This window comes from Phalacrocorax carbo, chromosome 3, assembly GCF_963921805.1.
Source record: "Phalacrocorax carbo chromosome 3, bPhaCar2.1, whole genome shotgun sequence".
NCBI lineage: Eukaryota > Metazoa > Chordata > Aves > Suliformes > Phalacrocoracidae > Phalacrocorax > Phalacrocorax carbo.
The window spans coordinates 94,143,074-94,167,499 of record NC_087515.1 but is presented as its reverse complement, the minus strand read 5'-3'; the positions used below and the strand labels follow the sequence as shown (position 1 = coordinate 94,167,499).

General features: G+C 38.8%; 1 protein-coding gene and 1 long non-coding RNA gene across 8 annotated transcripts in view; one reads left to right on the top strand and one right to left on the bottom strand.

Moving 5' to 3' along the window:
* Positions 1-10,658: 10,658 nt before the first annotated feature.
* Positions 10,659-24,426, top strand: part of SENP6 (SUMO specific peptidase 6) — a 94,700-nt gene continuing 80,932 nt past the window's right edge. For 5 of the 7 annotated variants that reach the window (XM_064447783.1, XM_064447785.1, XM_064447782.1 and 2 more), the window contains exon 1: positions 23,488-23,628. In XM_064447783.1, coding sequence (XP_064303853.1) covers positions 23,574-23,628 — 55 coding nt within the window. In that variant the 5' untranslated portion in view covers positions 23,488-23,573. Of the gene's footprint in view, positions 10,938-23,487; positions 23,629-23,648; positions 23,692-24,426 lie in introns of those variants that run through there. The other 2 variants (XM_064447780.1, XM_064447781.1) reach the window with 2 other exon arrangements.
* Positions 19,794-23,520, bottom strand: LOC135312644 (uncharacterized). Its single transcript, XR_010372290.1, has 2 exons — positions 22,958-23,520; positions 19,794-22,212 (listed from the first exon to the last, which is right to left on the bottom strand). It is a non-coding gene; the product is annotated as an uncharacterized LOC135312644 (long non-coding RNA).

Below are 24,426 nucleotides of genomic sequence, written 5' to 3'. Positions count from 1 at the left end.
AGGGATATGGTTTAGTGGTGGACCTGGCAGTGCTAGGTTAATGGTTGGAGTTTATAATCTTAAAGGTCTTTTCCAACCTAAATGATTCCATGATTCTATTATTCTATACTACTATACTATCCGGTGTAGAATTAATGAGTGTGACTGGTGAAAGAACAGATTATGTTTATTGTACCTGTATTTTAATAAGATTTTATTAGGTTAATCCTGAAAAGAATAAAACTCAAAGTAACACCTATTTTTATATCTTGTGCTCACATATCCTAATGAGAAATATTAAAAGCACATGGGATAGAAAGCTTCTCCCTGTAGTGGCCACTGAAGAGTTTGCCTCCTCTGGCGTTCACTAAAAAAGCTGCCTCCTGCATTTGAAAGACACTTGTGCCACAAATGGTGGACTTCCACCATGAACAGCTCTGGAGACTGAAGTATCTCTCCACTCCTTGCTGGTACCATTACCAACAGCCCATATGAGCTACTTATGACCAAACTGTAGTTATTATTACCCCTTTGTTCAGAGAAACCTACAACATGCAGCAGAAACTGTGGGAAAGATTAAAAATAAGAGCTCCCTTTCTTGTTTTGTAGGTGCTACTGGGGAACAACAGCTCTTTTCTGTTGCCAGACCCGTCAAACACCTTACACAGAGCATGATACTCATTTGACAGGAGTTTCAGGTTCTCCGACTACTGCAACTCCATCTCAAAGACCAATAGTTGCCTGTCACAGCAATCCTCCTGCCCCAGCACTGAGCACACCATGTGCAGCTGGCTGGCCTGTCCCAGTTGTACTTTTGCCTGGTGTTACAGACTGACAGGGACCTGCAGCAGGCACATCATTTGGCACAGTCCTACACTCACAGAAGCCCCACCAGCAAGCACGGTCCTAGTCTAAAACTTTATGCTTGAAGCCCTCTCCACCCTATGACAGGGCATGCACATGTGATGGACCTTATGGGTAGGCTTTTCCCTACTGTAGTCAGGTAATGTAACATCCAGGAGCTGACATTCTGTGACAGTACAAAATTGAGACAAAGCTTGGCTTTTCCTCACCTTAAACAGTGTCAGGATTTATTAGTCTAGTAAAATGGAAAAGGAATACACAGTTTGCTCAATGTAGGGATTGTTTTGTCTATTTAACAGAGGTCAGAAATAAGAACATTTTTAGGAACTTAAACTAAAAGCATCTACAAACAAGACTTGCAGATAAGTAAAATCTGTTTTTGTAGCAAGATTCTTGAGAAATTTAAAGACTACATATGCCCTCATTTATAAAGGTGAATCAGCAAGAGCTATATGCCTGTAGAGAAAGGGTCGGAACTGGGGCCATTACTAATAAGACAAGCCTTTGGGCTACAGGCATTGTCTGCAGAACTGAGGCATTTGAAAACTAGTTTCTCATGGATATTTTCTCTCATTATGTAGCCCCCGTAGCAACTGGTAAACTGAATAGGCTTTGTTAAAAAAGTCCCAGGGGCCGCAGTTCTCTTGGTGGAGATATACTGAGGGTACAAATTTTGGATCTGAGACTGGATTTCAAGCGCGTACAGTTCATGATTAATTGGTTCCAGGAGGTAGTCCCATTCTAAACATGGGGAACATTTGCAAAATTCCTAACTGGAACTGAGTGTTGAACATCATCAAGGTTTGAAGTTATTCATCTCCAGGGTTTCAGCTGAGACCCATCTGTAGCTGTAAGTCAAAGCTGGATACAAATGGAGGAACTGCAGAAGAAACCTTACATTGTGTGAGTGCACTGCACTCATGATGCCTTTGTCATCTGTTCCATTTTTAATATTACTAAATTTTCCAGAGATAATTTAAAGGCTGTATACACTACTAGTCTGAGTTAATAAGCTAGCAGTTACTAGCATGCAGTTACAAAACCAATATTCAAATATTATATTTTATGTCCCACCCTTACAGTGATACCATTAAAACTTGTATGAGCCGTTTTTATTACTACTTGAAAACAAAAAGATTTATTGTGGTGCAGTAATATCCATTTTCACGTTATCTGTATGGGTTATTAGTATTCTGTGCCTTTTCATAGTTCCTGAATGACTACATAATGCCATCTAGTGGTATAGGGCTTCAGTTATTTTAAAAACTGATAAATTTAAATTAAAGTTTGTCCAACTTGTGACCAAAATCATTGCAATTATGACTTCAGTGTTTAAAATAAACGCATCCTCTAAACCTCAAGATTTCAAAGCTTATTACTACCCATTTAGATTTCAAAGTGTATTATTTTCCATATATAATAGGCACAATAACTAACCAATTATGCAGAGTCTCAGAGCAAATATATAGCACCCATTCTCATGACTGATGCAAATGTATTTCAGCTATTAGTGAAAGAAAACACAAGATGCATAGCAAAAACTTAATAATTATGTCATTATGTGTTTATAACTGTTCATATTTAACATTCATGCTCCACCCGTGGAGGTCACACCTCAGAGTCAGTGCAGAATGGGCCACATGGTACACAGCCCCCTGTTCTATGCCCTATAAAGCAAGATGTGCCACAGAGGCTTTTGTTTTCTGGGATCCTTTAAGAAACTCCTTTGGAAATAACCCTTTAAATGTATCCATTTTGCTAGCCTCATTACCCTGAGACTGTGCTTCTGACTTCACCATCCCTGACTACACCTGTTTTAGTAAATAATACGGTTGCCACATGGCTCTCCTTTACCTGCTTCCAGACTGCCTACTGGGAGTAGACCCTGGCCTGTGCTAATGTTAGCCTTTCCCAGGCACTATCTAGGAAAATGTTGGTTGGCACAAACCAAATTTGTCACAGGGTCTGCACTGATAATTTCACAGTATGGTAATGTGTCAGTGCTCAGGCCCATAGTTTGGATCAGTTTAATTTACCAGTAAAGATGTACCCTCCATTTTTTTGTAGCTGTTCTTTCAGTCACGTCCATAAAGCTGAGTCTCCATTAGAGAGCTTCCCACTCAGTAGGAATGCAAACCTCTGATGTTCTGGGAGGTGGTGGGGCAGCCTTTTCAGAAATAATCTGCTGGAGCAATAAATCATATTTTAGAGTGTTCAGATTGGAATGGAAAGAAATGGTTTAATCAATATCCCAGCAGCTTTACACCAACCTTCTTAGGCCTTCAGCACAGTTAACCACAGTGTTAAGATGTGTTAAGATGGTGTGTTCATAGCCATTTTCACTGCAAGACAGAGTAACATGTAAAGCACATGGTACCCTTTTCAGTTTAATGACTTTTTTTAAAACACTATAGTTCCCATTCAGTTGTGTGCCCTCTGCCTTCTTGTAGAAATGTAAAATCTTTTGCCATGAGATCAGTAAAACCATGATAAAAATATCTTCCTAAAAATTAGAAGCTATTTTTTCTGACTGTAATAAAAATACTAAATATCTTAATATCATACACTTTACATATATGCATATAGTAGAAATGTATATATCAGTATATACAACCAAAAAAAGGTAAGTCAAGCATCATAACCTTCAGAGACCATATAAATGACATTGGGTCTTTTTTCACACTGTGTTCAGTATGGGGCCAATATTTGAAAAGATATTAAACAATAGAATCAATTTATCCACTGAATTAAGCTTTAAAAATAATTTTCCAACATTTTTATTCTAGGAACACTATAACATAAAACTGAATCGAAAGAACACTTTCTTACCATCGCCTTTGCCACTGTTTTCCAAAAGTTTCTGGACATTCTACTTTGTTACTGAATTCAAAATCAAAGAGAAGAGATCAGATACACATCCTGAATGATGTTTTAAAGTGCGTAGACAATAAAAAGTCCATTCACATCCAGAAAGATTTCTTAGAGGGCTCAGCTGAAATTTGCAAACACAGTATGCTGAATGTTTGCCATCTGGTCTGTATCACTGGTTAGATTCTAGAAAATGTCTTAAAGGGTACTTTGATTCCGTTTAAGTGTGGGATGTACTGTCCGCAACAACATTATGCATATTTTTCCCTTACATAATGTCCTGGATACAATGAATAAGGTCAGTACACACCAGATTTACCAGTAGGAGTAATGGCAGCATGGAATAAATATTTGGCATAATAAATACATTTCTGTTTCTCTCATTAACTATTACCATGGGACACTTTAAAACATGAGAAGTATACATAAAAATTATATCTATTTAAATAATGTTGTTTTGTTGTAGAAAAAGGCAAAGGCAAGCTGACATCTTGTGCTTTTAAAAATAGAGCATAAATTTCAACGACAAGGCTTTTTAAGCCTTTCTTTTGGTCTTAGAAAAATCACCACTTTGTACTTCACCCCATGTACATACGACCTGCAAAATGAGAACCGATATCTAAGGCATTTGCTTATTGGTAACAAATCCTGACATCTGAAGATGCATTTGTATCTATATACATGGAGATATATAACCCCATTTAAATAACTTGTGTTTGAACTTGGCATCAGGATTTGATATGTCAAATATTTTAGTCAAGTGTCATTTCCTTTGACAGAGCTTTTATCACTACACATATATATACTTATACACAAATATATATATGTAAACATATATATATAAAATATGCAAAACTGCTAGCTAGATTCTATTTCCTGTAGTTTTCTCATACCTTAGACATCTGAGCTGAAATTTTCTGCATGTGATCTCAGTTTCAGGCTCAGTTTGTTATTATTTGATTTGAGACATTTTATTTCAGCAAAAAAAATTCTTACCATCTTCTAGTAAAGATTCATTGCAACTCTGCTAAAATTAAGGTTCTTTTTTTTTTTTGTTCTGTCCTACATAGGAGACACATCAAAGATTCTGTCTGTATAGACTAGCCTCCACGCTGGAATCTAGAAAACACACAGTATTTTGGTGAAATTCATCCCTGAATCTCACTCAGGCTTGTTTTCATATCATCACCTGTCTTCCTTTTGTTTTCTTTTTGCCACATGACACTAGTATTATTTCTGTTATATGTGGTCAGAAGTGGAAGATACTTTCCTCTCTCTTTTGTTAGCAGCTTCTTAATACATTGATTTATTATTTACATGTATATTTTCCTAGGATCATAGGTATTAAAAATTAGATATTCTTTAGTACATAAATATGTTCTAAAAATACTTGCTCAAAGTACTGCAGTGCTTGTTCAGTCTAAAACTTCTCAGCACAGGAAATATTCTCATGCCACAACAGGGTTTACCTAGAATTTTAACAAAAATACAATTATTTTTTTTCTCTTTACAGCATACAGTAAATGAAATTGATTTATTACTGTTTTGCTCTGGCATACAACGCAAATTTTTGTTATTTGTTTTCTAGGTCAAAAATCAGGAGATCCTTTAACAGGTCATTTGAATCAGACATTAGCTTGTGCTAAGGGTTTAAGGTCTTGAGCACAGCCTTATCTTCAAAAACCTGTAAAGTGGAGCACTACTCTATTCCTCTGACTGCATACATGTAAACACAGTGAGGCCCAATCAAACAAATAATGTTGAATGCTGTTACTTTTAATTCAGTGAATATCAAAAAAAGAAACTTAGAAAGTTACTTTTCGGCAGAAAATCAAAAGCTAAAAACGAGTAGAATTCACCAAAGAGAGAAAAAGGAAATTAGGAATATTGCAGTTAAATTGGTTTACATTCTTCAACTGAGTTGACTAGTAAGTTATGCTTGTAGCAAACAGAGAGGGTGCAGTTTGAGGTAAAAATATACGGTTTCAAAAGTAAATGGCAGAAGAGAGAATAAGGGTGTTTTTGTTTGGTTTGTTGTTTTTTTTTTTAAAGAAAGGGGTTTATTTATGGAACTAAATTTCTACTGTTTTAATTTACCTTCATAAATAAATTTTTTAATGGATACTACCCACTATTATCCCACCAGAAATAGAAAGAGTTAGAAGTTTTGGAAACAAGCTTTGGAATCAAGTCTTTCTCATTTGTATTTTTAAGTTATAAAAGTTACAAAAGTAGCAACAGCTGATCATTTGCGGTGGTTGACCAAACACTATGTGAATAGTGTGATGAACAGAATGGAAAATCCATTATACGAAATAGTTTAATTTTACTTCTTGCATTAAAAAGTTACAAATACAATCCCCCCGAGCAAGCATGTATTCTGTAATTGAAATATTTAAACAAAAACCTCATCATTCAGTTTTGATAATAAAGTCAAACTGTAGGGAACAATGTATTTCAAGATCTCTCAAATGATCAGTCTGAACATACAGAGTCTCTTATAGATTGCTACTGCTGGTTTCTAGAAAAAAATTATAAACTTCAACGGTACTAATCTGCCCTCTTGTGACGAAAAATTGTTAGGTTAATAAAATCCTGGAGTCTTTAAACTAAAAAATTTAATTGAGAGTTTAGTAAGCAAAACTGAAATCAAAATTGGGCTGGCTTGATGCTGTTGTGAGAATACAGCATCACTAAATGCAGTCCACTAGACATCCACTATAACGCATTCACTAAATCCCTGTCATAGAAGAGGTCTGTCATCAAATAGTGCTATATTTCTGATGTCTTATACCCGTTTGGGTTACTTTTATCCTAATATTGTGGTTCCTTGTGTCACATTGTTTAGGGCACTTTAGAAGATTTGTAAATTCTTCTGAAGAATGAAATGTTCATACATACATTCATAATTAGTTTAGCCTATTTTTAAGATGAAGACTGTCAAGACAGGGTTTTTTGTTGCTGTTTTGTAAACAAAATAATGTTAATGGCACAATCTGGTCCACACTAGCTTAATAAAAATGAACTATTTTCAGCTGCAATTCATCTGACTAAAATTATAGTTCTAAAAGTATGGTTTGAAAAGGTGAAGAAGTCACTTTCAATGCACTTGCTCTTTTATTACTGCACATATGTAGTTTAGAAAGCCAAGACTGCCTAACTATTGACATTTATAGGAGCTGTTCTTCAGTTCACTAATTAGAACACTCCCTGAAAAACTTGAAAAGAATCTTTCTTCAGTTTTAACTTTATAAGAGAATGAAAAACCAAATGAACATAATCCTTTAATTTACTTTGTAAATGGCTTGTGGAAGGACAGTGTTCCACTTTACTCTGAAGCACAGACAAGTAGTCTATAAATTTTTATGCCTGCTTAAAACTTTGTTATTATATTCATCGAATGCACAGGTCAGCACTATAAAACATTGCCATAACATAATTTCATGAGATGAAAAGTTGTGAAGAAATTTTCATTTCAGAGATGACAGAAGAGAAAATTCCTAACTAAAACTGGCTAAAGGTGCTGCTTGCACAAGTAAAATGACATCTGTGTGAGGCAGGATAAGAAAGAACTTGCTCTAATTTCCCTCTTCCCAGGAGATATCACAACAGTTAGGGGGAAATGTCATATAGCTGTTTCCATAGTAAGTGCTGAAGCTAAATAAAATGGAGAATAATACTGTGGATGCAATGATGATAGATGCAGACTGCATGAGGTGAAGTTGCCACTTGAATTTCCTGGAGAGATTAACACATCATTTTTGTAAGGGCTATCTCAGTGGAGAATCTCAGCCTTAGTACACCACACTACACTACTACACCCCGATGACTGGACGTCATATCCTTTGCCCAGTATAGCATGTCCTCTAATCTTAATTGCAACTCTGCCAGTTTTAAAATAGCTCTTGTTAGTTACTTGTTACTCACACTAGTGTGACACCAAATTTTGGTTCTTTCTATCTAAAAGGCTGGACATTCTTTTCTTTAGAGTTGCCTACTCAGTCAGATCGTGCAGAAGAAAGAAGCAGCTGTGTATTCACCAATTCCAAAACATCATTAGATCTTCTTCTATTTTACTTATATGCGATGATCCACTCTATCACACAGTCATAATCCTAATCAGATGACAAGCAGACTGTGCAGCTGCAAACATGCAGATGGGTTATAACCTCTCTGCAGCTCTGTCAACACGGTTACTTTAGAGAGGCCCCAGGTCATCCTGCCTATGTCCTGTGCTGATCCAGAGATGCAAGTGTGCAGTAAATGTCGCACCATGCCGGAGCTAACAAGGCTGCTGTGCGGGATGGTTAATTAGCCAGGGCCAGGCACTGAGTGCACACACTCTCTGTTGGCTCAGAACACTTGCAGTGTGAGGTTGTATCAGCTTCCAGCACTGGCATAGAAAGACTTTGTCTACTCACAGCACGACAGGTAGGCATATTCTGAACATAAATCAGGGTCCGAAAGCATTAGAGAAGAGAACCTGCCAAGAAAAATCAGTGAGGAAAGGAATAAAAAATTAAATTAATCTTGAGACACTAGGACAGGGTATAGAAATATATAACATTATCCAGTATTTTCCGCTTCAGGACTAGGGATGTATGTCTGATTCTGGAACTCAGATAGACAGCTTGTATTTTCTGAGAAGTCTCTCAGGATACAATTCATCTAATCAAATAGGGACTCCTACACTATAGAAATCTACATCGGAGCTAGACATCTGGATAGCCTTTATGGTTAATGGAAAGAAAGAGAAGATTTGAGGGAGCAATTCACCTCATTCTAAAGTAGATACCTAAAAATATCCCAAATGAGTCATACCTTAAAAGTGCCTATTTTACAAATGTAAAAGAATGCCAAACCTCTGGCTCAGATGTAGACTACAGTTCTGTGGTCATCTAAAGACAAGAAAAATGAATCCCACTGTCTATGCCTATGTTCCTTTAAGCAAGGATAACTGTATTTCCTAATTTGTTTGGAGAATTTTAAGGCATTAGAAGCTCTGAATAGTTCAAAGACAGACTTCTCATCGACCAGGTAGCTATAACAGAATTTTATTTTTACAATAGCATTTATAAAAGAGTTCTTTCCTCTCAGGGTAGGTATTTTGTTATTATATATGTGAGATATTTTGTTCTTAATAATACCTGGCTTCATCCACATGTTTTACAAATATCAGGATTATCTGTGTTATGCAGCTGTTTCTGAAAACACAAACTAAGGCCAAGCGCTAATTTTCTGATTTCATATTTAATTGCCCAAGTAAATTGCCCAACTCTCCAAAACATTCACCAGCTGGTCCTGCTAATGGACTTAAAAGCTTGATTTGGATTTCCTTGTCCTCTTTCATGTGTTCTCATTCTCAGTATATTTTCTCTCTCAGCTTGAGCTCCCTTGTTTTCAGTACTTCAGATTCCTTGCTCCCATAATTGAAAAAGTTGCTGTGTTCAACAGGTTCTGTCTGAAACCTGAATGAATTACCTTTATCAACTTCTTTCGAGATCTTCTATTAGTGATCAATTTAAAATTGAACAAGAGTAAAACTGGGTTTTCCTCTTCCCAGCTGACTGCTGGTTTTTAGCTTTCTTAATGGTGCATGAAAGCAAGAAAGCAGTAATCTAAGTGTTAATTTATCTCATGTTGCCAGGTTAATGTACCTTGCAGTACTGATATTCATTGCTAATCTTTATGGTTTGGATCTATGAAGAAACAACTGATTTAAAAATTATGTTATTGCACCAGAAGCCCCAATTAAAAAGTAAGCATGCCTCAGACAATCATAGATGGTAGATCTCTAGTGAACTAACCCTAATCTCTTCTGCAGAAAGGCATACATAGAATTTTACCTTTGAAATATAAGTTGCCAGTTTCTGAGTCCATCTAAGTTAGAAGTGGTAGCTATTTCTTAAACCAGAGAGAACTGTATCAGAATGCCCAAAATGGTTCTATGGTATCTCAAACGTTGACACTTTCCATGGCATTATGGCTTGCAAATGTCCTGCAGATGATACATGCGGAGTGTAAATCATCAAGAAAATCTGCATCACCCTGGAAAGGTAAATGTTGATGATAAAGTTAACTTTATCTCTTTGCACTTACCCTTGGTGGTAGGCTATTCTTACAGATACATATAAATTATGGATAGTCTTTGGTACAGTTTTTCTTTATGGGTTACTACTGGTTTATAAAAATTGAAATATTGCATTTGTTATTTACAATGCTAGTACCATAGATATATATATCAATCTAAGTGTTGCAAGACTAACTTATTTATATTAACCTAAGTGCTATGACCTGTATAGTTACAAATATGGTACATGATGAATAACAGTAGAAAAATAGAGATGTTTTTGAAGTTTGTAACAAATAGCTTGAGTAAAATAACAACGGTTTTACCCATTGCCTAAGAAAAAAGAAAATGCTTACAAGTTTTCTAGTTGAAAATAATGCTTATGTTCACAAGATTCATAAATTGCATTCTTAGGGTAATGCAGTAATCAGTAACACAGCACCTATATTTAACTGGAGCTGTAACCCCAGGTTTCATTACATAGACACAAATACCTTTTTACACTTGGCCAAAGATGTTTCCTCCCCCATTTTCTTGGCCAGTGCAAACAAGGCAGCAGCCAGAGAAGAAAGTGATGCCAGAAGCCCTTCTGTGAGGGACGGCTGCCCTACCAGTATTTACAGGTACACTCGTGAGGCCGCACCGTGCAGGTGCGGAGCCCTGCGCCTCCGGGCAGTGCCCACGCAGGGCAAACAGCCCTGACGCCTCACGGGTGGGCTCCGCCGCCGGGGGGGCCGCCGGGCGCTGAGCGGGGAGCGGAGCTAGTGGGTGCTGGGGCGGGTGGTGAGGGCGAGGGGCGCTGAGCGGGACGTGGCTGGAGCGGTGGTTGGCGGGGCGGCGGTTGGGGCGACCGTTGGGCGGATCCCAGCAACTGCCAGGGAAGCCGCGCTGCCAGCTTTGGCCAGGCGGCCGCAGGCTTTCCTGCGGGCTTTGGAAGAGGGAGCTGGTCGGGATCTGCCTCAGGAATCCGCACCAGAAGGCTCCCCACGACAGGTGGCTTTTGTTTCTGGACCAGAGGCATCTTTTTTGGTTCTTTCGACACGTCAGAGCTTTTCCTTCCTCTCCGGAAACGCGGGCCTTTCCCTTGGCTGTGCGGGAAAGATGTTTTGGTGTCCTGTTTCAAAATCCACTTTCTCCAAGCAGTTGCTACAAGCCCGTAAGTAACCATGTGTGAAGAAGTTTAAAAAGATAACCAACCTAAAACCTGATAAGAAAACAACGCTTTTGCCTGTGGACCCTCAGGGCTAATGAGGTTCTTGCCTCAGGATACAGTTAGTTCAAGTGTATGGCGTTCCTCACACACCAGCCAGTGTGGATGGTCAGGTGCTGCTCTCCTAGCGAGTGAGAAGCTGCAGTTATTCCTGTCGTAGAACAGGAAATAATATGCTGCTGTTTGTGAACTTTTTAATGTAGGTTAAAGGTATATTGACCCACTACAGAGAATATTTTGAACTGTTTCAGCTAAGAGGACAAGTTGGTAAGGAGGTCAAATATTCTTGTTGCTACTGTGTTTTCTTAAGAGAATTTGCAAGGCTCTCCTTCCCTGGGTATAAGAGGATTTGGATAAATCGGAGTTCCCTTGTTCATAGCATCAGAAACCGTTTCAGCCTGTGCTGAACTTGACTTATAACAGCAGTCATATACACATACTCTTCAAACTCTGGGGCTTTTTTTCCCCATTATGTTTCTATTTGTAGGTTATGTATTTTCATCTGAGCTATTTCCCCACTTGGCCTTCCTGAACTGTATTTAGATGAAAGCTTTCAGAGCATCCAGATCCCTAGGATCTCATGCATTCATTTTTTGAATTCATGTTAACTTTCTCTCACTACTATCTTAAAGGAAGGTTTACAATTAAACGTGCTAGTTCCAACAAAGTTTATTCCAGCATAACACAATATGATTACTGCTTTGTAACATCCCTGTGAGAAAGAGGATATTAGTTGAATAGTTCCTTATTATTATTTCTCATGGGAACTGTTTGATATTTCAGACTGCTGCCCACTTTTATTTGGACACATTGTCTCATTGTTGTCTATATATTATTATGGGAAAGCAGATACTTCAGGGATTTGCCAGTCATCTAATTGTTGAGTGTCAGATTTCTCCAGAGCTAACAGTGGTTGAATGCCAGCAGTATCCACCTGCTTAGCTTCTGACGATAACCAGGTCTTCTCTGTAGGTCTTTTTTACAAAGGAACTGAATATGGAAAATGTATTCTACAGCTTAGCTGAGGAAATAGATGACATTTCTCTCTTTTGTGTCAGGAGTATTTCTTTCAATGTTATTCCTTGTTTTTCTTCATTGTTTTAGTCTTGTTTTAAAATCCTCTCCAAATTAACTGATTGCCATCTGGTTTGCCAGTTTTGTATCGTGTCGTATAAAACACTTCCAATTCCAAACATACGTTTCACGGGTACAGATAAATTACCAGGGATTTCAACTTTGTCACCTTGATCCAGATTCAACAAAAACTTATGGTTTGATTGCTTTTGAGCTGCAGCGCCTAACCCAGCATCCAGAAGTAGAAATCAAAACTCATATGAGTTGGGTGCTGGGGCACCTTAAGCAATGTCTGTAAAGATATATTCTTAGGTTCTTGGAGACAGTCCTGTATCAAAAATGTCACAGCAGAATAATGTAAAGTGCTGAATCAATGTTAACTCATTCTGCTGTTTCAAATACACACACATACAAATGCAGTTAAGATCTTCCAACAATCTTTTTATATAAATCAGGTATTATTGTCTGCATCATTTTAATATTTATTCAAATAAGCTATAATTTGTCTTTCTACAGTCAGTGTAAATTGAGAATAACCACAGTACCATTCTATATTTACTTAAAGAGATGGCCTGAGTTGTCTGATCCAGAACAAATTTGTATTGTCGAGAGAACATGAAGCCATGGATTTAGACATTGATAGTGGTGTAGTCTGGGAAGACTCCTGCATCTAGCCCACAAGACACATTAAGTACTCAGAAAATCTCATTCCTTTTCCTTGGACAATACAGCTTGGATCTATCCTACTTTAAGAAATAAATTAGGATAGAAAGGAATCTTGACCAGTTTCTCCAGACCTACTCTATAGTCAGTAGAGTAAGAGAGGCGGAAGGCAAATCACATCTCAGGAGGACTGAATCACCCTCTGGAGATACTCTCCTACCCCCCTAAATTGTAGAGAAACGACAAGGTGTATATATACCTTTAGCCCCTGTCATAGTTCAGCCCCAGTCAGCAACTAAACACCACACAGCTGCTCGCTCACTCCCCCATGAATCCAGTGATTTCAGGCCCTGAAGTCTGACCAAGGTCTGTCTCTTTCGAGTTCCCATATGCATAGCTCCTACTCTGGAAAATAATCACTTAAAATTGAAGAGTGTCCTTGTATTATTTTTTACGAAGTACCAACAATATTCCTCCCATAACTATTTACCTTTCATGTTTTCTATATATGCAGGGAAATAGATAATTGGGAAACTAAAAACATGCCAAAAATTCACTTGCAGGCAGGATTTATGTTAATGCTGTTGTAACATCATGTTGAGCTTACATGAAAATTTCTTCTAGTATTTATATACATACAGTGCCTCTACAAGCCACACTGATTTAACTTCCTTTGAAGACATATATATAATTTTGTAAGTCCTTGTATACTTAACTCACCTATTAAACTGATGTTCTATTTATGGAATAATACAGCACATTCTCTAGCAATATGTGGTCATGTAAAATAAGACCCTATCACACAGACACAGGAGGGGATGGAGTAAGGTTGCTATGGGAACCTTAGCTCTAAATGGTCTGGCTTTTGTTGGCTTAAAATCTCAAACATTGTGTTGCATTAATTATGTTTTTGTTGAGGTTCTTTGCACTGAGTATGAAATTTGTTGGATTGCCATTTCGGTCTTACATGTATGCATGCAACATTTTTAAAAACAAAATTACATGTGTTAGCTAATACAAGATGAGAAGAACGTGTTTTATTACTAAACTGAATTAAGGCACTGAAGAAAATATACTCAAGAAATAGGGTCAAGATTTTCTTTTTATTCACCCAGCTAAATATCAGCTATCACTGTCTTCAGTTACTGAATATGGATCACGGATCCTAACAAACTAATATAGCAGAAGCAACAGTGGGAGGGAGCCACAACAAAAGGTAGGAATGGGGTGGCAATTGTGGGAGAAAAGGGTTGAAGAAATCTCTATTGGAAGCATCGGAGGGATTTTGGTACTGAGAGCGTAGGTGGAAAGAAGCTGAAAACAGAAACTGAATGAAAGGAAAGAGCCAGAGAGAAGTATTTTAGGGAAGACTGAAAGAAGGGAAGAACTTGAGCAATGACAGACAAGAAGTTGAAGGATTGCATTTAGTGCAGGAGTCACAGAGAGAAGTGAGGCAGAAGTGGATAAAGAGACTCTGAAAACAAGGTTGAGTCTGTCTGGGAAGGAGGAGAAGATGGTAGCTGACAGGTTGCTATTAAATAAACTGATGAGGACAGTAATAGAACTCAAAATACCCCCTCAAAATTATGAAAATATTGTTACTCAGATCCTACAAATTAGAAACCACAAAAACATTGTAACAGAGTTTAATATAGATAGCATATATAGTGTTCTAAGCCCTCTTCAAATCTGTTGTATGAAAGCAACAAAGTTTCATGCAATAAGGAAGGAAACTTTCTACAGCGTTGAATCTCGTCCCAATACATTTCAAGTGTCATTTGATGATTTTCCTCTTGGAAAACTACTTATGGGTAATGAATAAGATTTAATTTTCCTTTCTTTAAATTATATTATCTACTCCTAATAAGATTATATTTCATTTGCTGAATTTTCCATAGAACGATTCCAATCTTTATTCATCCTTACGGGTGGCAGAAAGTCTGGAATTTTTATGATGAAAACTGATACAGCACTTTAAAACTTTTCTATGCTGAAAAACAATACATTTAGTTTCTCTACTACAAGGCAGCAACCAGGACAGACATTAATAATAGGTCAGCTCCACTTTAAATGTCCTCATATGGTAACTGTAATTTAAACAGTCTGCTAAAATTTCACATTGTTTTAGCAACCATAAATTCTCAAAGTACATATATCTTCAAACTGATGGAAAACTGATTAGTTTTCACATCTTTGTTTAAAAATAAAGGAAGCAGTGCTTATGATCTAGGTAACTTTAATAGAAATTTACAGAATTTAATATATTAAAGTAAGCAAATTTAATCACAAGTTACAGGGTTTTCTCATAATATTAAAGGGAACATTATCTTTCTTCTGAGCACTTAACAGTCTGAGTAATATGCTTACATACGTTCACAATATGCTTACAAGCTGTTGTAGACCTCGTTCTCCCAGGAAAGACAAATTACTACCAAAGTGACTCTCAAGAATTTTTAGCAGAAAAAGCAGTGTAACGTCAAAACCAGTCTAATCCACTCCTCTAAAAATCTGCAGGCCAATCACATACCGGTTATGCTTATAGTACTTAACATCTCCTTAGCTTTTGACAAAATCAACAGTGATACTAGTGACATTTTTATTTGACGTGAGTGTTATTATAGGGGCTCCAATGATTTCTGACAGGACTCAGAGTGGTTGCCTCCTAGCCTTTTGGCCTCCTACTTTTAACAGCTACATGGGACTACTTGAAGAACAAGGTGACCTGATGGTACCCATTAGGAATAATACACCAGTGACAAACAGATCAATCTCATGCAGCTAATGATAAGGATGATACACACCTGGAATGAATCAAAGACAGATACGTAATGACTGACACTGTCATTTATCAAAGAGCATAAAGATTTGGAAAATCTTTAAATATAAAACAAATGCTTGTAATAGGCCACTGTATAAACTGGGACAGCTTGTTAACAAATATTGCAGAACTCCCAGATCACTATGAGTTAGAACATCCCCTCCCACTGAGATGTCCTTATACAGTATAACTGTGAGCACATGAGACAACTGTCATTTCTTTAGCCTTCCCTGTCTCAGGGTTCACATTGCTTACACTAATCAAAGTTCTCTGCAGACTCTATCAGGGCCAAGGCTCTTCTCGATGAGTATTTCTTACCTTTTATTTCATAGGGATTATAGAGGGGCTAGTTTGGTTATCAATACAATTCTGGAGAAAACTTCATCTTGCCTTGAGCCTTCCAAACACACATTCCACCATTTGGCAATTACTATATGTATAACTGAGTATTTCAGGTGCTGTTAGGCTATACTTCCATTAAAGAATGTAAATGACTTCTACAAAAACAGCAGCGGACACCCACATCCTTCTAACAGGGGAAGTAATGTCTCTGAATGAGATTCCTAATCTTGTGGAAAAGAGGAAAAAGACTGAGAACAGCAAAGAACTTTGGACTTCTACGCAGATACGAAGGTCTTCTTACACACCTCAGGGACTTGTATCCCAGTTTCCTGAGAATCACTGGAGAACTCAGATATCACACTACACTTTTGTCCATCTTTATTGGAATAGTTGGCATGTAGGATCAATAGGGAGAGAATGCAGGTTATACTGACTCTAGTAGGACAGTAGCAACACTCCCGTATGACTTCTTAAAACTGAACCAGGAAACAGGCTGAAAAATGCCCTCTCAGTGTTTCACTGACAGTCTGAGAGAGGCACTTGATTCTACAGAGGTTTATCCTAGCTAAAATTCTGCTATTATTTTCACTGCCAGACCATGAGTGTTGTGAATACCTAACAGGTGGTAAGGTAAAGGACAGGATTAGAGCTCAAAGTGATCTGGATAAATTAAAAGAAATTATCTAAAACCAGCAAGATGATATGCAATGAAGACAAGTGGAGTATCATACATTTTAGGAGGAAAAATCAAATGAGCTAATCCAAAAAGAGATATAGCTGGCTAGGGAGCAACACTACAGAAAAGGACCTGGAATTTATATTGGATTACAAATTGACCATGACGTAACTGTGATTTGGTTGAAAAATATTTTAGGATATATTAAAGGGAGTTGCAGTATGTCAGAAGTAGAAGACAGTCATTCTGCTATATTCAGCTTTGAAGAGACATTGCATCCTGCTTTGAATGCCCCACTTCAAAATAGACAAGTTACCGACTCCAGAGGGATTAAAAATAATAAATGAAGGAAGACTGAAGGAACTGTAGAAAAGACTGCGAAACACAACAGCAATCTCCCAGTACAGAAAAGTTACTCGAAAGAGGATAGGGAACTTTAATTGAGGTAGAAGAAGAAACTTATTTGTAGAGAAGATTATTTAGGTTAATACTGAAAAAAAACCACCTTTCTTATATACTATCTGCAGAAACCAAAGATCAGTCTTAAACTGAGATTTTTATGGGCATGTGCCAGTGACATTTTAAGTCTTTAGAATTTAACTCTGTGCAGAACGGCAAATGAAATGATCCCTTTACATCTTTCAAATCCTATATTGTGTGGATTCTGTCCTTTGCGGTAGTTATTCCTACATATGCTTTTACTGGTTCCACTTGACAGATGAGACTGTGTACGCTACTGTGCTTAACCACTAAAATACACAGACAGAAGCACATGCATCGTCATAGTCCAGATCTCTAATCTCCTTTGTACATTGAAAAGGTGGTTTCAGAAGTCCTTCTAATTGGAAGAAGACTTTGTAAGAAACAAGCTAAGTGTCTTAGCCAGCAGCATGAACAGTAGAGGAGTAAGTCATGCATACTGACTATAGGTAGGATATAGTGATTTTTTGCCTCTGCTTTCAGTATGATTATGATTTAATTATGATTATGACACAACCCCTTGTACACAACCCTGACTTTTTACTTTGCTTTAGTATGTGTTTTTGCTTTTATGTGTTGTATGCTTTAGACAAATAGACATCTAATGAAGCATGCAGGGGAAAGGTGATCCTACTGTAAGATGCGTGACCCTGTTGAAACAATTTCAGTTAGATATTTTCTGTTTATTATATGTGTTAGTTTAAATTAGAAATCTCTGCTAACACAAAGATCTTGAGGCTAATGATTATTGACAAAGTATCTCCAAGGAATCCAGCTACAAAACAGAGTTTCTTTTTCTGATGGGCGTGAGAGACCATTATAAAGAAAGACCACCTGCAAGTTCTGTTTTGTTAGCTGGCACTTAAGAAGACATATTTCTTTCCAAGTGTGATTGCGAGAATGACATCTGTGTAACTTCATACAAGAAAAGTTCAATATATATTAAATGTGTTTACAATGTTTTAGAAGTTGACTTATGCATATTTCCCACTGATTTGAAAAGAAAGAGATTAGAGGCAGGGTCTGACCCTGTGCATATATGCATAGTATGTTTTGTACGCTGGATATTTTTGGACACCTGACATGCAACAGTAACGGGAACAGTCTGAGTCCTGCTGTGCTTTTATTTTGTTTTTATTGTAGTAAAAATTTCTATTATTTATTTTCCTGATTACATAATCTTTAATATTTCATGCTGTAGGTGCATTCATTATATGCTTTTAGTATTAGATGAAAGACTATTGTAATTATGCCATACTATTTATGTTGACAAATGCAACATTTTATATTTTTCCTCCTTTAAATCAGTTAGAAAGTCTGCTCTTCTTAGTAAAATGATGAAAGAGTTATGCTGAAAGACAAAGAAATTTACACTGTTGCCTAATCATAAAGCTTGGATTGCAATCAATCATGGAATCATTTAGGTTGGAAAGGGCCTTTAAGATCATCAAGTCCAACTGTTAACCTAGCACTGCCAGGTCCACCACTAAACCATGTCCCTAAGCACCACATCTACGTGTCTTTCAAATACCTCCAGGGATGGTGACTCAACCACTTCCCTGGGCAGCCTGTTCCAATGCTTGACAACCCTTTTGGAGAAGACATTTTTCCTAATATCCAATCTAAACCTCTCCTGGTACAACTTGAGTCCATTTCTTCTTTTTCTATCTCTTGCTACTTGGGAGAAAAGACCAACACCCACCTCGCTACAACCTCCTTTCAGGTAGTTGTAGAGAGCAATAAGGTCTCCCCTCAGCCTCCTCTTCTCCAGGCTAAACAACCCCAGTTCCCTCAGCTGCGTAAGACTTGTGGTCTAGTCCCTTAACCAGCTTCATTGCCCTTCTCTGGACACATATTATTTGGAAATAAATGTATTTCATCAGCCTGTATGCAAAAACTTATTTCCATTAGAGTATTACCATAAAAATATTACAGAAAAGGAAAGTTTATTTCAGATTAACAACAGAGTTGCTCCAGGAAACTTACCGCAAATATGTTCAAGTGTGTCAAAATATACTGAAATTTCTTTTATACAGACATTTTGATATACACTGGGAAGTATATTCTAAATACCCAGATTTGATGTATTCTCTTGAGCGTTTTATGTGCTCCCCTTTCAACACTTACAAAACTACTATCAAGTTTTGCTTTTCTTTAGCTAAAGATCAAACGTTGCCTCAAAATGTTGCAAAATAATCACCCAATGTATATTATTAAGGAATAATAAAAAATATAGAAGATTATGCCAAATTTTTCGGATGGAATATTTAATATTTAATTTATAAATAGTCATTTCTTCTTCAGTGTGATTCCATGCATACATTTTAAATAATTCTCTCTTATAAAGTTTTACTTTTTCTCACAATCATAATTTTTCTATTTAGGAGAAGCCACTGATGTAGTGGTTCTGGGCGGTGTACCAAATTCTGCTATTTCTTTCTTCTAGAAAAAAATGGCCTTACAGATGTAGCGCAGACCCTGCAAAAAGAAATGTTTATTTCCAAAAGCAATATCAAATGCTGTGTAACAGCTAACAATGCTGACACTTCTCTCAATCACTCCTTTATCTCTATAAATCTCATTTGATGCTTAATGAGTCATAATCTTTTTAGCCCAACACAGTCAGTTGCTTGATCTCACTGTCCAACAAGAGAACTTGCAGATTTAAAGTAAAACCACTTCTCTTTGAATGCTTATTATGCAGTAATGACTAAGATAGTGCAGCAGATATTTAAGTGACAGCCACAGCAATGAAGAATGCGATTTTTATTTTCAAAATGTTTATGACAGCAGCAGGAAATCTAATAGATATTTATTACGGTTATTCTCCAACAACACAATATCACATTTTGAGGTAGGCTGATCAGATTTTAAAAGCAGGTCTCCTTCAAGGAAGGAATTAAAGAAACATTTTAGATGAAGTCCCGATGATCTTAAGCAGTCTGTAGTTATTTTCTACCTACTTGACAAGCTATCTTTGATGCCAAAATTTACCAAAAAACTTCTCCACATCCTGATATATCCTAGCACATAGATGAATGGTACTCATCTATTTGGGAACATTTCTGAAGAGTTAACTACAGTATGTGAGCTCTCCTGGAACTTTTATCAGGTAAAAAACCCCTAAAATTAAAGCACTATCTTTAATAGCAAGAACAAGATATAGCAAGCACAAGAAATAAATCTGATTTTGCTTTAAAAATGCAGAGAAAAAACAGGCATCAGGTCATGAGGACAGCAAAAAAACTGTGGGTTTTTTTTTTAACAAAGGACACATATTGTACATCATTAATACATTCAAGAAACAGTTCTAAGATCAACAGTTTAAAATGGTGAAAAATAATTCAGCCCATAACCATTATTTTCTGAAAGGTGGAACTGTTCAAAAGCATTGATTTATAGTCTGTAAGATGGGTTCATGGGTTGTAAATAACACAAAAATTATTCAAGGGGCCTATAAATTCCTTTAAACCTATATGCAATTTCTGTAGCAGTAAGGAAAATTAAGTAATATGTACACTACCAGAGCTACAGAAGCTGCAGAACTGCAACCCCAATTCCATTTTATTCCTTAAGTAAGGAAATAGTGTTTCTGTGGAGTAGCCACCCCCATTTGGCTAACAAGAAGTAATTGGAGACAGTCAGAAATACAAAGAAAAAAGATGTATTTTTTCCATCATTTCAATACTGAATCACCTAAGCCACATTCATTAATAACAATTTTTTCATTGTGGGAAGAGAAGGAAAAATTAGATTTCTAAGGTGAAACAAAAATTTTTGATCATCATTGCCTAATGATGTAACCAGCTTTTCGCTCTATGCAGTGCTGTGCCAGCAGAGCTGTGCACCTGCAAGCGTTTGTAAATTCAGGATCTTAGTTTGTGACCTGTGATTGTCAACTACCCGTAGCGGGACTAGTCAACTTCTAGCAGAGGAAATAATGATCTGATGCATTTCATCCCTGGGCTCTTACTCTGTGAACACAATTAACATTTTGGCTGAGAAGAGAAGGAAAACAGTAAATTCTGTATGATTTCCCCCAGCAGGAAGGGAAATGCTAATTTTCTCTCATTGATCACCCAGGTACTTATACATACAGAAAATCGTCTGGTTCTAAGTGAAGCTAAGAGGATGCTGAAAAGATTTTGTGAGACTTGAGTGCCATCAGCGTTGCATTCCCTTACAAATACTTCTCAAATGAAAAAAAAACCCCACACTCCAAGGCTGAGAATAGATTACTAATAAAAGCTTAATCAAAAACAAATGAACAAGAGATTTAACTGCATATTAATATCTTGCCTCCTTCAAGAGCTTCAAAATAAATGCAAAAAAAGGAACGCTGCAATGAGGTATAATTCTGGGGCAGCTCTTTTCCATAAAAAAAGATCTTAAATTATCCATCAAAAAGTCTAAAATCAACCATGCATAGAGATGAACACTGATAACTTCTTCCCTTATTTCTACTTTAAAAGGTATTTTAATTTACTGTGCCTCAGTTCACTAAAAATAAGACTATTAAGCTGTTCTTGATGCCTTGACTTGATCAACAAAACCACAATAGTCTACCAAACATTTATTCAAGTAACTCATAATCATAACTCATAATCCTTAGTTTTTAAAAAATTGTGAAGAATTTGGTAGACCTGAACCAGTCTGGTCTCAGTTGTCAATAGGAACTTGGTTTTGTGGGTTAATGCTTCAAACTCCACAGTAAACCGTAACTACACAATGCTCTTCTGAGACAAAATAGGGTATTTTTTTTAAAATTAGGTTCTAAATTTCCTTTTTTCTGGTTGCATTTGTTTAGGTGTTAGTGTTAGGTTTCTATTAAACATATGGTCTTCTAGTTTCTGTGTTGTAGCTTGCACCAATTTTACCTAATTGTTTCCCATTAATTTTATTACTAATGAAACAACAATATTTTGTGATCCTTCTTTCAGAAAAAGTCTTTTTTTTCTGAAGAGATTTTGAAGATTGAGATATGTAGGTTTGCCAGCACTGTTCTAGCTTTTGGAATGCTTTCTAATTGCTTGTTAGCTCTGGCGGTGTGACGTAGCGTTTGGGGAGCAGCCTGACATCTCTTGTGTCGTCTTGCAGGCCAGCTCTGTCTGAGCTCTTCTTTGCTGCTTTTCACCTCTTTCTTGTGCAAACCTGTAAAATTAAAAAAACTGTAAAAGTATTTTTAAACATGTTGGCTTATGAATATGGTTGGTGTCAATACAGAAAAATCAGGAATGAAACTAACAAATTTAGAAGACTTAAAGGAAAACAAAAAATGTCCTCTCCCTGATTTTTGATTTTCATATACACTAGGTACTGGAACTTACTGGAATTTAGGACTTTAGTCTACAAACTCTTAAGTTCAAGCATTTTTAGCTCATTTTTCAGGGATGGGTCATTTTAGAAACTGGGTACTTTAAGACATAAAGATTCCACGATTCTGCAGTACTAGTGGGGTCAGTAGAATTACAGATGAAGGAACCTGACTAGGAAAGAGGTATCTAGTTTTCCCTATCTCTAGACTGCCAGAATTTACATTCCAGTTTTTAAAGGATGTGTGGCTTTGGTACGTGAGTGCTTGGGCTTCACTGGACAGCTTTTTAAAATGCAAAACCTTACATGCTAAACGAAGATTTTTTTAAATTTTGAAAGTCAATTATACCCGAGGCCATGACTTGGCAATTTCTGTAGGGCTGGCTTGGTAGTGCTGTACGTTTTGCAGGATCCAAGTTTTGGGTTTAAACATGCCTCGATATGGCCAGAGAGGCTTTCACGATCAGTAAGAATGGGTAAGACCTTTGTGGCCTTTTGCCCACGCGTGAGCGAGGTGAGAGGGCGGCGGGCCCCGGCCCTCCGCGAGGGGCTCCCACACGCATGGAAGTTCATTCATTTCACGCAGCCGATCCACCTCACCTCCCAGAAGCTGCTGCCTCCGAGCCGACCGAGGCGGGAGCGCCCGCGGCACCGCCGGGCGCAGCCCTGCTGCGGCCATTTTATCCCGGTCCAGGGGCCGGAGCAGCTGGCGGCCCCGCTGTGGCCGTCGGGGCGGGCGAGTCGGGGATCTCGGCAGGGCAGCGCCGGCGAGGCCCTGCCGCGCCGTTCATGGAGGAGAGGGGCGGCAGCGCGGCGCCCACCGCTTCCTCGCCCTCCCCGTGTGTGCGGAGGCGCCTCCGGCGGAGTCCCGTCCAGGCCCGTCTCCCCCGCCGGGCGCCATCAGCGGCTGCTGGGCCAGGCCCGGCTGGCGACCGCTCGGGGGGCCGCCGGCGGCGGAGACGGTGAGGGAGGAGCGGGCGCGCTGCCGCCGCTTCCTCCTGCACGGGGGCCGGAAGGCAGGGCGGCCCGGGCCCCGTGCGCGCCGAGCGGGGAGCGGAGAGGGCCGGGCCTCGGCGGCGGCGGCGGCGGCGCCGCTGCGGGTCAGCCAGCCTTCCGCAGTGGGGGTGGGCGGCGGAGCGCGCAGGCCGGGGGAAGGGCCAGGCCCCGCCGCCTCGCTGGGCGATGGAGTGAGGGAGCCAGGCTCGGCAGAGGGAAGATGGCCGGTGGCGGCGGCGGCGGTGGCGGCTGCAGAGACAGCTTGTTTCTGGAAGGTGCGTGCATGGCTGAGAGGGGGGGATTGCGGCCCATGGACTGCGTTTCCCTTCTGGCAACCAGTAAGGGGCACGGTGCGGGCTGGGGAATGGGGGAGGCGGGCGTGTATGTGCATCTGGGGCGGGGGGGAAAGGGTCCCCTTTGGGGGACGACGACAATGAGAGGTGGCTTCGTGGTGGGGGAAGGGTGGGTGCCGCGAGGGGTGGTTTGTTTGGTGAAAAGAGACCTGCTTTTGAGGGAGGGGTTAGTGAGGGCGATTTGATTTCTTTTTCTTTCTTTCCTTTTAATTTTCGGAGGCTTTGGAAGTGCAGTGTTTTCTTTGTAGGGGCAGAGCGCTGAGAGCAGCCCAGGCTTGGTGCGGCAGGGCCGGTTTTGCAGCGGGAGGAATCTTCTCTCGGAGGGGCGGTGGGCTGCTGGGCCACCGGGCAAGGTTAGAGCTAGGTGAGGAGGGGAAGCGAGGATTGCTGTGCTGCCTCCCCGCTGCATTTCCCTGCCTTTGGTCTGCTCCCAGGCCCTGGTCTAGCCTGTACCTTCCCACCCCCCCACCCCCCACCCCCCCCCCGCCAAATGAGTCTCGTCTGCTTCTAAAATGCTACTTTAAAGGTTTAGAACTGAGGTTAATTTTGGGAGGGGGATCATTCTTACGTCTGTGATGCGAAGATGATGATCTGTCAGCTGCAACTGAAAGAAACCTTTAGCGTTTATAAACCCTTGAGTCTTTTTTTTTTTTTTTGATGTGTGGGTTTGGTGGTTTTTTTTGTCACTGTTAAGCTCTTCATTGTAATGCAAAAAGTCTC